Here is a 13434-nt window from a genome sequence, read left to right as displayed (position 1 = left end):
ATGTCCGGCACTAATGCTGTAAAAAATGTGAGTGTAAAAGCAATATTGTTTTCCTGTACAACATCGTGGTCTGAAACAGTTACTTTGGTTATACTTCTGTAAAATGTACAGAATCTGTTGGTTACTGAGTGTTCAGATGGGCATGTGTACACGCACACTGCATGCCAGGAAGTTTGGGTCATTTCTGCCTTCATGGGATTACTGTCAATGTATCAGTATTCATATTTAGTTTGACCTTTTGTGTATTCTAAGAGGGAGTAGAAACCTTAGTTTGCTGGCTGTTATTTAGTGCATTGCAGTCCCTTAAGATGAGTAAGGCATACAGGTGAAGCCATGTTTATTCTCTCTTCAAAATTAATCTTATAAATTGATACTTGGAATAATTGGATTTTCTCTTGCCCTCCAAGTCTTAAGTGTTTTTTTTGCTGTTGTGTTGTTTTTTGTTGTGTTTTTTTTTTTTTTTTTTTTTTTTTTTATAAATTGTCCTTCTCCTTAAAGAGTTCTTGGGTATACTAAGGTGAAAGCTATCTCAAAAGATGAGTGGCTGTAAACCAACCTGCTTCCTGAGGCCCTAGAGATATCGTATGTGAGAGCTCTGTGAAGCATAGTGTAGCAGGTACAGTGAGGTGTCAAGGGAAAAAGAGGAAAATTGAAAAAGGGTTGTGTCCCCATGGCTTTGGGACATGTTGATTGCACCTCTCCTGTAGACTGCGACTTTCTGGATTTAGTACTAGCCTTGATGTCTGCAGTGGTAGATGAAGAAAACTGAAGGGATGATTCTTCTAATAGCTTAATATATCTCTGGATTAGGGCTGAAATCAAGGCACAAATAACTGTGGTAAAATGCTAGAAGTTTGAAATATTTCTAGGTGTCATTCTTCATGTGGGACAAGAAAAATAGTCGTTACTTCACATATCTGTTGTTAAAGGGGAGGAAACTTTTAAATTGTGAGAAACAAAAGGTAAGGTCATGGTTTCACAAGTCAAAGCTTCAGCTGAAATTGAATATAGCACATTTGAGGATATTACCAGGAGCTCTTGGAAAAAGACAATAAGTGATTGCTTGTGATGAATGATCCTCAGTATCTCATCTAAAGGACAGTGTACCACATCTAGGTATCTAAGGATCCACAGTAAAAACTTTGAGGTTCACTGACTTTTGTGACAGACGTAAAACTAAATGTTATGTTTATATGTGTAATTATATGTTACCAGACACCAGTTCAGCATCTGACTGCAGTTCAACGAAATCTGTCACCACCTTAGTTTTTCATCTAGCAACAGATTTTGTGTTCACTAGGGAAGAAGAACAAGAAAAGAAAAAGAATCTGTTGTCCCTGATATTGAACCTTTAACCAAGTTGTTGTTGCTATAGCAATAATATTTCTAAAAATACTAAATTTAAAGTAACAGCTTGTAAGAGATTTTTTATTTTTTTTTTCTTGAGGTCTCTCACACTCCACTTAAAGAGGCTGGATAGCTGTATTTTCTGTCAACAAAATACTCAATTAAAAAAAAATAAAGTGGGGTGACCTATTTTTCCTTTAGGTTAGCATTATATCAGTAAAACAGACATTGTAGTGCAGCTGTAGAAAAACGTAGAAACATTTAGAAGATGCACAAGAACTCCTTATTGGTATCACTATTCCCCACCCTCTATCATTACTAGGCCATGGCTTTTCGCATGTGGTACAGGGCAGCGGGTGAAACTGGGCAGGATTAGGCTGCAGTTTCACAGGGCTCTGGAACTACAGGTGACTGATGTCTCATGGAAGGAAAACCCTGGACATGTTCAGTGGGTGCAGCAGTCACTCCAGTCTCCTGATATGTGCAGAACCACACTTCAGTTCCCTTTCTTAAGTGCTGGTACCAAGCTCTGTAACACTTACACTCCTTTATCCTCTCTATTCTGAGTGGAGACTGGGAGCAAATGAAGGACATGTTTCTAACATAGCAAAGCACCTGGAGAACTAGACCAGTGACAACACTGATGTTGGTAAGCAATGTGAATAGTGGCATGTACCTACACCCAGGAGGGGAGTAAACTCTTCAAAAGGGCTGACAACAGCAGGACTAGGGGAAATGGTTTTAAGTTGAAGGAGGGAAGATTTAGGTTGGATGTTAGGGGGAAGTTCTTTACTAGGAGAGTGGTTAGGCCCTGGAACGGGCTGCCCAGGGAGGTTGTGGATGCCCCGTCCTTGGACGTGTTTAAGGCCAGGTTGGACGGGGTCCTGGGCAACCTGATCTGAATATGTATGTTTGGTGGCCCTGCTAGGCAGGGGGGTTGGAACTACATGATCCTTGGGGTCCCTTCCAACCCGGGTGATTCTGTGATCTGTGATTCTGTGATGTAGCTAAACTATGGCACTGTACTCCTCTCCTTACTGGCATAAAAGAGTAACAGTCTCAGAAACTTGTCATTGGAGTAGTTAGAATCATTTTTAAATGTCATTCTCTGTGAGTGGAAACAGGAACTGGAATATAGCTGAAATTCAAGCTTCTCTTTCTCAGTTGCTCTGAAGTCAGATGTGTTAGAGACTCAGAAAAAAAAGTGAGAGTGTTTGTTAGTCCCTGTTAGTCCACAGCTGTGTGAGTCAGGACTGATGTTAAGATGTGTTGTTGGATCAGAAAAAAAACAATGATCTGCATCTTGAATGTCATGAGACAGCTTGTGGCTAGGATTCTAGGAAACACAGCTCAAATGAAGACTGAAATTGTACCAGCAAAGTCAGTACAATTCTCTGAAGAACTCCTAACTTAAGAAGTTGCATTATATTTTTGGACTATTGGAAGGTAGATTCTGCTTGAAGTGTATTATTGATATATAAATTAATCTCTGCTGTTATTGTGCTGAACACAGTATTGTTTAGCACTGACATTTCATACACTAGTTATTAAATAAGTTACCATCATAATCCTTTAATTATCCATATCCTTATTGAATATCTTGAGAAGAGAGACAGTTACTAGTGTCTCCTCAAAGTCATACATTAGTGATTTTAGGACTTGTCTGTTAGGGAAAAAAATGGAATTTGAATTCATTTATTTCTTCTTGCCATTAAATAGATCTTTGGAATTTATAAATTCTTTGGTGTAAGAAATGTCCTTGCTTTTGAAGGAGTTTCTGTGAACTTGTGTCTGATTGTTTTACTGCAGAGCTACTAGGAGTTTTATACAAAATATTCAGTCATAATAGTACATGGATTGAAGCCTTCATGAAGACATTTATTTTTCACTGTTGTATTCTCCTATTGTGTGATTCTGAAAAAATACAGATGTTTATTTTCATACAGTAAATTTGATCCAGCTGGGACAAAAAAATTTGGAGTGAGAATGAAAAAGAGTGCAAATCTTTAGCTGTGTAAAAGTATTGAAGTAAATACAGAAATGATTGAAGTACAGGGCATTGCAGTCTCCACATCTCAGCTTCCTCATTTTAACAAACAGTAAACAGATAAAGCTAGCATTTCATAACAGCCGAAGAGATTAGGTACCCATGTTTTATTTTCCTGAAGTGGACCCCTAATTTATCTGAGTTTCTTCATGAAGCCCAGCCTACGGGCCAGCTGTTGTCATTGGTTTCCTTTATCTCAAAATGATCTTCAGTAAGGTATGGAGGAACTGCAAGAACTGATGCGATTAAAAAACGTTCATTAGTAATATTGAAAGTTGATCCAAGCTAAGGTTTTGATAAACAATGGTGGAAAACTTTAAGGTATAAAATTACAGGGCCAAATTCTGTGGAAGTGAAGCTCTTTGAGCAGGATCAGGACCTTGAATATACACACACTATGGTCTCTTCCCCTGCCTTCTTGGATTTGGCTGCCTGTGAGGAGGCCAGTGCTGGCATGGCGCTGCCATGCAACCTAGGCCAGGCTGCTGGTAGAAGTTATGTGAGAAGAAGCTGGAGGATTCTTGATGGCAATTCCCCCTCCTTGGGACATGAGTTATTTGTCAGCTCAAGCACTTACCATGCTGAGCTACATCTCAGAAACATAGTGTCTGGCCTTGTACCTCACTGAACCTGACTTCAGCTTGCTGCCTTGGCTTTTCATCTCAACCTCAGAATGTCTTGTCACTATGGATTTGTCTAGGGCTGCTGGCTGATGCTGGTTACCATCAACAGATCTGATCTGCACACCTTGCTTGGGTGCTGTGGAACTGCACAGTTCCACATTCAGCTTTCTGGTTCCTGGTTCCCTGTCCCTTGCAGAGCAGCCAGCTCTGACACGTTAAACTTGAATCAACTTTGTTGTTTAGCTTTAGTTGTCATTATCCCTTATTTAGGATAATTTTAAACCCCAACAGGTTTACATTTCGAACTTTTTTGCATGTAGAAGGTGTAGAAATAAATTACTGAGATTTTTTTTTTTTTTTTCCCCATGAAGCTACAGGGAATCTTGGTTCTGCTTTTATTCCAGAGCTGCAGTGAAAATTCATCCTATCACATAACACGTTATGTTCTTAGGTTAGTATAGGGACACATCTGTGGTGAAGCAATTTGCACTGATGTTTGCATTCTTTTTCTTTCATAATATATAAAATGGAATTAGAGAAAAAAGCACATCAAAACAAAATCCAGTATAAAGATTGAAGGAAACAAAGAAGGGAAAGGAATATAACTATTTAAAGAGGAAGGTAGCAGCCAGAGTAATGACACAAATGTTTATGAAAGTTCATAGCATCACGTGATAATTCTGTTTGGATGGGACCTAAGGAAGTATCTAGTTCAATTTCCTGCTCCGAACGAGGTCTGTTGTGAGGCCAGATGAAGTTGCTCAGGGCTTTGTCCAGTTTGATCTAGAAAATCTGCAAGGATGGAGCATGCAGGACTTCCTGCTGCCACATGCCCCACTGCTTGACAGTCCTCATAGTTCAAAAAATTTTACTTTTATCAACTTTGATCCTTCTTGCTTTGAGTTATGTACAATTTCTTGTCCTGCTACGTACTGCTGTGAAAAGCTTGGCTCCATCTTCTCAACACTCTTTGCAGGTATAGCAAGACTGCCATTAGGACCCCCAATGTCTTCTCTTCTCCAGGCTAAACGTGCCCAGTGTCCTCAGCCTCTCAAGTTCCCATCTCAGAGTGTGAAATGAATAAAAAATATAAATAGATGTAATCACGAACAGTGGAATGAAAGTGATTTTTTTGTAATGGAGATATTTTCTGTGCAGAGGGATCTTGTTTAAGAATTTCCATGCTGACTGTGAGCACAGTATGCTGGTCGTTCAAGTATAATGCCAGTCCTGGATGTGTGCTGAAAAATGCTGGTCAAAATTCTTTCCATTACAGACTTGCTAGAGGGACATTTTTGGTGGAAATTTTTTTTTTTTTTTTTTCATCCTTTATGAAACTGGGAAACAACCACAACTGAACATTCTTCCTGGAATCTGGCCAAAAGTGAAAAGTTTGTGAAAGGAGACAAATTTTGACCGTCTTTTCATGGGAACGTGCAGCCATTGCTGTCTGTGAACCATGCAAACAAATCCCTGCGTTAACGGCTCTAATTTTGATCTGTGCTGAACTTCAACCTTTTCAATATTTGTGTTGTTTTATTGCCTTATTCTTTATTGGCTTGTTAGTATTGTTTGTTAGCTTAGTGATTTATTATTTTTATTTAATTTTCTGACTGAGAGTAAGTAAATGAATATAAATCTTTTTGCTCCTTTGACTCTACAAACAAAATTGCACTCCAGATTTCAGTAACAGTAAGCTAGACCAAAGAGAGGTCTTTCATGGAGACATGAAACCTCACCTTCCAATTCTTTCCTTTCTTCCCTGAACACGTGAGGTGAAATTTCACCTTAGTTATCCATCTGTGGCTTGAATTTGGTTCCCTATATGTATTCTGAGTAATGAATCTTCAGTTGTCTGAAATTCAGTATTAGTAATGAAACTGCATGCCATATGATAACATACATTAGGACATACATTTCCCAAAAGCTAAAAACTCATAAGAGCAGGTAAATAACTGTCTACATAAGGTAAACGATTTTAAGAGGTGGTTAATTGGGGAGGTTATGCTGAAGGAGAATTTGAGTCATTACTGAATCATCATAACACTATCAGTTTTTCTGCTCTTTATCAATCATTTGAATATTGTGTGTGTGCATTTTTCATTCATTTCTATCACAGTGCTGATTTAAGAAAGAAATCATACAGAAGAATCTTTCTCAGATGAACTTTAAGATTTCTGTTAAAACTGAAAAACTAGATTGAAAGGACTTCAGCCTTCTTGCAGCTAAGTACAAGTGCACTGAGTATATGGGCTAACTAGCAAACTGAGACAGGAGGACGTTCTTCAGGGGACCCTCTGTAATTCTGTCAGCATATCATGTTCATTTTCCTTGACTGTTTGTTAACACTGATCTACATAACACAGCTGATTTTAAGAAATGTTATGATGCTCCACTGATTTAACTGACCTGCAATATATTCTTATTAGTTCTAGCTACTGGTTTCACCTAGATTAGAGTACTTTGGAGTTGTTTACTGAGATACAAGCAAGGGAAGATTTATTTTTACTTTTTTTCCCTTTACGTTATCCACTTTTTCTTTGACTGTGCTCTCACAGATGTCTTACAGAGTTTCAGTTTCACAGGAAGATCTGTAGGTGACCAGTGCATTGCTCTTTGTAGCAGAACTACACAGAGCATGTTCTTCTGGTTGGTTTCCTTCAGGCTTTTGTAGGTACAAGCAACACCTGAGCAAATTCAGAATGTCTGTTCGTGCAGTTTCACTCACAAAGCAATAAAGAATGGGATCAGCAATGCAATTCAAACTTGTAAAGGCTTGTGTGATTCTGTAGATTTTATAAATTGACTGTAAAAGCTGTAGGTTAGAGGCCTGAGGTTCTTTGATGCTCCGAATAAGCAATACAACATGATAAGGAGTGAAACAAATAATGAAAGTAACTGTGATATTCAGTATAAGTTTCTTGATTTTTTTCTTCTCTTCATTTACTGTCGCTTGATTACACCTCACTGCTTGGTAGATTTTATGGTAGCAAAACAAAATGATTATCAAAGGGAGCAGGTACCCTGAGCATATCCGGAATAAGTTCAGCTGTGCCTGCCACCATTCCAGGGGGTATTTATCATAACATAATATATGATTAGTAGAATTGCAAGGATCATTAAATACTTCTTTATTCATCAGTATAACTGAATTAAAGGTACCTTCCAGAAGCCAAACAATTATGCTGACAATCAGTGAAATTCTTCTTGTACGTAAGTGCTGGAACTTCAGGGGGTGAACTAATGCCAGGTACCTATCGAGAGAGATGCAAGCAAGAAATGCAGTGCTGGTGTAAAAATTCATGTATGTAAGGAAGGCAGAAAACTGGCAAAGCCTGGCAGAGAGTGTCCAGTTGTCTCCATTCCAGGCATAATCAATCCACAAAGGCAGAATCACAGAGTACAAAAGGTCAGCCAGGGACAGACTAAATAGGTAGACTGCCAACTCATTCTTTTTCCTCACCTGAATGCAAGACACATAGAGGGATATGCAGTTGATGGGAATACTGATCACCATCACAGTGCTGTACACAAATGGAAACAAATACTTATCCAGGGTGTGATCATCATGGCACTTAACAGTGTTGTTCATTGTCCACCATATGTAGTTTTGGGCTAATTCCAGCCCAGATACAATAAAAAAACAAGCCTGTAGTCTGATTGGTGCTCATCTGCTAGTTTTTCAGGATGTGGTTGGTATGATTCCATCTTTCTGTTGGAGGGGAAAAAAAAATAATCAGCTACTACAATGTTTTGGGGCTTCTTTATGGAATTTTTTTGTTTTTTTCTTTTTGTAGGAGATCAAAAGATTTAAAAATCTCTAGCTGGACACATGCAGGGGAAGAATCCCAATGTCTAAGAAGGTCAAAGTCAGTCAGACACAATTTTATGCAGCGGAAGTAGATTGAGTGTCTGAAACACATCCAGAAAGATAGAGTCCTGCAGTCACAGGTCTCTCCTGTGAGAAAGTTTTGGAGAGTGCACCACAGGGGGGGGGGGGGGGGGGGGAAAAAAAAAAAAAAAAAAAAAAAAAAAAAAAGAATAAGGTTCTGGCAGATTTTGTATCCCTAATGCCCTACTTCTCTTTAAAACAATGGTGAGGCAAGGATAGAATGATGGGGATTCAGATACCTACAGCTGTTGGGATCTGCTTGGAAGAGAACAAGTGGCCAAGCGCCAAGCTGTACCCATATTATGAATCATTCTTGATGCATCCTTACGCTTCCCTATCTCTTCACTCGTATGCAATCCCCCAGTAACTTGTCATGCTATTCCAGCAAAGGTTACTGCATGTCCAGGAATATTTATGTGAAATATGTCAAGCTATTGGATTCTTGAATGCATAGGAAAATCTGTTATGCCCAAGACTCCAATGAGACACTGAGTACAGTTTCTCATTTACACTTCTATCCTCTAAGAAACTGTACTTGCCTTGCATGAGTTTGTAAAACCAGCAGTTAAGTTCATCCTAGGCACTAACAGAACCATGGGTGTCAATAGTTTCGGCATGAAAATACCAGTTAAACGGCAGCCCCAATAAGAGCACTGCAACTGAAAAAGTTGGGTGCATAGGTTTTGGAAGCACTTATATGAGTTGACCTTTCAGTAAGAAAGGGGGTACTACCATACATATGAGACAGTTGGCAATCACTAATTATATCATGCCTCTGTCATTTGGAAACACCAGGTGTGGTCTAGCTCTGCTGATAAATATAGCAACTGCTTCAGAAATCACCTCTAGCAACTCATCTCTATTGTGAGCCTAGAATATCAGCGGAGGAGATGAAGAGGCTGTAGAATGAGTAGGTTGTAAGATAGAACTGCTTGCCAGTGTTCTCACATATGGACCAGTTCAAACTGAAGACAGTTTGTGGTATAGAAATTTTCCTAAATGATGGGTAAACTCATGCTGCCCTTTATGAGTCTGATGGATGCATGTGGAGGTTTGCGGGTTTGTCAAAGAAATCCATGTAGGCTTAGTGAATGTTGAGAGGTTATTACGTGGATGTCTCTTTTCTATCACGAAATTCTCACTGATATATACGTATATATATATATATATATGTATTTTTAATGGAGCAATGAGAGAACTGGCCAGAAAGAACAAACTTCATTTTAACAGCCAGTGCTTTATTTGATCAAGTTGGCTCACTTTTCACAGTTAGTCGTAAAATCACTCACGTGCTTGAAACGCAATGAAAATTCTTGAGGACTTGTCAATCTGTTCAAGTGAGAAACTTTACTTACAAGGTGACTATTTAAGAAAATTCAGTGTGTGTATGCAAGACACACATAATATATCTGCTAATCGGTGTGGTTTGTTTTATTAAAACCGCATGGTAAATAGGGCATCTTAAGCTTACCAACAGAGATAAGCATCACAAATTAAAATTCAAGCCTAGAAATTGGATCTCAGGGTTTTTCTGGCCCACTTTTCACAAAAGCAAAGCAAATGATTGCAGACTGATTAGATAAATAACAGATTAAATACCTCTCTTCTTCTAATCGCTTTTTATTGTCTTTTTTTTCTTTTTTTTTTTTTTTTTAATCTGTGACAAACCTTGCAGGGAAACATACCCCTTGAGAAGCACGTATGTAATTCAGCAGTAAGTGCATGAGGCAGTGTTTACATTTGTCATGTGATTGAGAAATAGGAATTCCTTTTCCTTCCCCCCAAAAATCTTTCTCCATTGTTAATTGACTTGTATTACAGACTCAACATCCTTACAAGCTCCTGACTTGTCTCCACAGGTGGCTTTATCAGCTTGTTCATACTGATTTACAGATCAATAAACCCAGCTTCAACTATTTACTCACTGTTTTTAACAGTTTTCATCTACTCATCTCGCTGATCATAAGGTAAACATACTTTTCAGTATGTTGCACCTGTCTGAACAAACTGTGTGTTCTTCAAGGCAAGATCTTGTTTTGCTCTCCTGCCACCTGCCTTAAGGAGTGAACAATGTAAGCAATAACTGGATAATGGCTGGGACACTGAGGATAATATTAAACAGGAGGGGAAAAAAAAAAAAAAAAGCAAGCTGAGATCACATGAAATTTCCCACCTTGTCAGTTTTTCTGACCTTCATGTTCACAGTTCACAGCACCTCATGGCTTTCTTTTCAAACAGTATCTTCAACAGTTTCTATGGACCCAGGAGGCCATCTGAACTTCCCAGGTAATTCATGTCTCAACTTTAATGACACACTATCAATGCTACTCATATGAGGACATGCTAAAAAGTGTGTCATTATGGTATGTATTGATGACCTATAATGAAGTGTGTCACAGAGCCAGCAAGTGAAGAATATTACAACATACATTGTAGTTTCTTGAGCAAAAACATAAAAGCAGAAAGATCTGTTTTGCAACTGATTGCAACACATTTCTTTATAGCTATCTGAGATCTTATGTTAGGGGAGCCTTTTCATATCATACTTCCTTGCTTAGCACTTCTCTGATAATTATGATTGTGTAATGTAAAATGATTTGCCTTACCTGAAAATAAGGTCTGAAGCTTGAAAACTTTCCTCATCTTCTGAGTACACCTGCTAGTTTTGTCCTTAGTATATTTCTCAATAGTCAACGCTCTCTTTTAGACCAATGATTGAATGACTATAATTGTCCCAAAATCATTGCCATTTTGTTACAGAGAATCTGCTATTAAGAGAACTCTGGAGGAAAAAAAAAAAAAGAAGTAACTTGCAATCAGATGTAAAATTTAGAGAAATGATCTACTGTATGTTATACTTTAAGTAATGTATGGAAACAAGCTTATAAATTAACTTCAGGAATATTCCATAATGTATTGGTATTGATTTATTTCCACAGAATCTAATTTAGATTCAAAGATTTCACAATCTGACAATTTATAACATTTTGAATGTAACAAATGTACACTTATCCTTCCAGAAGCACAAATACAAATGGATGTTCCATACTTTTATCTGTAAAAGTTCTATGGAAAGGCTGGAAGAGTATTTAAAAAAAAAAATTCCAATAAATCTGCCACTGTGTAGAAAATTATGAAAGATGGAGCAGACTGTGAGAATTTTGTGTTAAAAACAGGAAAGTTTGGTCACTAAAACCACCAATTTAATTTTGGAAGCATCCACAACTGATACATTTTCACTACATGTCCTTCATTAAAGTTCAATTTTAAAAAAGGGGAAGTTGAGTAAGCAGTATATCACATTATACGATGATACATTTTTGCATGTACTTGGCTTTTTAGATCAGACTCAAATGAAGAAAACACTATCATATCAGCTAAATCAGTAGAGTAGTTGCTGTGCTAATGTCACTGTGTCATCAGCCATAAGATGGAAGGACAGATTATTTTTTTATTTCCTTTTTTCCCTAAACAAGTTCAACGAAGTAAATTTTGCTCACACCTCGCTGAGATTCAGTAGAAACTCAATTGGGTATGAAAGAATTCAGCCTTTTTAACTTTGAGATACACTTCAGGCATTTTTTTTTTTATAAAGCATAGAGATTTCATTGATGTAACCAAATAGAAATATGTGTGTGTGTATATATATATGTATATATATATATATGTGTATATATATATATACGTGTGTGTGTGTGTGTGTGTATATATATATATATATATATATACACTTAAGAACATGGACCACACAAATGAACATCATTTTGCTATAAGTTTCTGTGCATCAAGTTTTCTTCTGTAAAATATTTTCATGTTCATGACTGGTACTCTAGCATCTAGGAAGCTACTTTTAGAACAGCTTGATTTTTTGCCAAGTATTAAGAATGGTGTATATTCTCATAAATAATGCTGAGTACCTTGTTAATGCAATAAAATACTAAAGAACAGCAATAGAAGAGTGACTGGAATGCCTTGTGAGGCAATTTTACAGTGAGTACAGGAAAGCTCAGTATCCTCAAAACTCATGCCCAAATCCTTCCATCCTTTCCTCCCTCTTTCTCTGAGAAATAGGTATTTTGATCATGGCAGTACTATTACAACAATTAATCAAGCTGTCACGTCTTTTCTAACACATTCTTTTGAAGTTATTTGTCCTTGTACTTTTTTAACTTTTAAGTGAAATATTTCACTTGTGTTGGGGGATGGAATATTACTTCCCCCAGAGCAGTTTTTCCAGCATCTTTTTGTGTCTCTTCTTGTTGCATGATATCAGCATCACATTAAAGGAGAGCTACAATAAAACCTGTACCACAACATAAATAGTCTATTCACTGACTTCCTGAAGTGTGTGCACTTACCTAGAGAATCAAATGTTCCCACAGAGCAGTTTTACTCCTCTACCATCAGTAGGGTAATCAGGGTCTGGTTCTGAGAAGAGAAACTGCTTCAACAGATAAAGTAACAGGAAGCTGCTCTTGGGTGCGCTAATGAAGCAACAGCTCACAAGCCTTTTGATTTTTTTCTTTTCCTTTTTTTTCTTTTTTTAGACGATGTACTCATGGAAATATGAAAAATGATGTTAGCCAGTTTGGTAGATCTTCTTTTTTTTGGTAAATTTAGAAAAGTTTTAATGAAAATATTGCCAGACTGCATGAGTGGAGTATATTGCAAACCCCTTATTTAGGACACAATGCATTATGCAGAGAAATCATACACAGAAATAAAACACTGGGTTGTTTTTGTTTTTTTAATTTGTATGTGTTCAAAATATAGAAGATTTTTCTGACCAAAAGATTTGGCACTTGCTGTTCCCTACAGATTTATTACAGAATCAAAGACAAATGTACATATGAGGAATTCATAAAAAATATCATAAAGATTTCAGAAGTTCCTTCAAAAAAATCTAATTATTTTCTGAACCTTTATTACTGTGTTGTTGTTTCTCTTCTGTTTGCTTACTGATGGAAGCAAGTTTGTGAACAGTGCTAGTTAACATAGGATAACAAAAATTTCATGCACTTCAATTTGCATATTTGTGGTTTTTTTAAATACAAAATTAACTGTACATTGCTTTTATGGAAGTGATTCTTTTAATAGATAATTAAGTGAAAAAAATGTTACATAGGCATAGTTTGTTCATTCCCTCTGTGCTCAGAATAATTTATTGTGTACTCTGATTTTTTTAATTATTATTATTATTTGTAAATTCTGTTTATAATGATTTATGTCGGCTTCTAAGAAACTGGGTAGAATTTTTAATTGCACATCTATTCAGTAACAAAAAAAAACCAATCTATTTGATTATTCAGATGGTAAGGAGAAATGAATCAGACAAATTTAAAAGTTCTAAAATTTGTACTTTTCTGAAAACAGTACCAAGTATCTGCATATTAAATTACTGGATGCAGAGATTTGGCTAGCTCCTTTTTTTCCCAGACAGAACATGATTATTTTTTTTTTCAGTTACATTTTTTTCTACTGATTATCAAACAATTCAATTCCATTTCATGCGATCCTGAACTGGT

At 37.0% G+C, this 13434-nt stretch overlaps 1 protein-coding gene across 1 annotated transcript; it reads right to left on the bottom strand.

Moving 5' to 3' along the window:
* Positions 1-3193: 3193 nt before the first annotated feature.
* Positions 3194-12362, bottom strand: GPR65 (G protein-coupled receptor 65). The gene is made up of 3 exons (XM_048949352.1): positions 12268-12362; positions 10516-10691; positions 3194-7729 (listed from the first exon to the last, which is right to left on the bottom strand). The coding sequence occupies exon 3, from the start codon at positions 7607-7609 to the stop codon at positions 6581-6583; it is 1029 nt and encodes a 342-aa protein (XP_048805309.1). The 5' UTR covers positions 7610-7729; positions 10516-10691; positions 12268-12362; the 3' UTR covers positions 3194-6580.
* Positions 12363-13434: the final 1072 nt, after the last annotated feature.

The sequence above is a fragment of the Lagopus muta genome, chromosome 6 (genome assembly GCF_023343835.1).
Source record: "Lagopus muta isolate bLagMut1 chromosome 6, bLagMut1 primary, whole genome shotgun sequence".
In the NCBI taxonomy this organism is placed as follows: Eukaryota; Metazoa; Chordata; class Aves; order Galliformes; family Phasianidae; genus Lagopus; species Lagopus muta.
Note: the sequence above shows the minus strand (reverse complement) of the source record. Positions and strands in the feature narration are given on the sequence as shown.

Coding starts and splice junctions, on each gene's coding strand:
- GPR65 (XM_048949352.1), bottom strand. CDS start 7,609: ATGAACAACACTGTTAAGTGCCATGATGATCACACCCTGGATAAGTAT.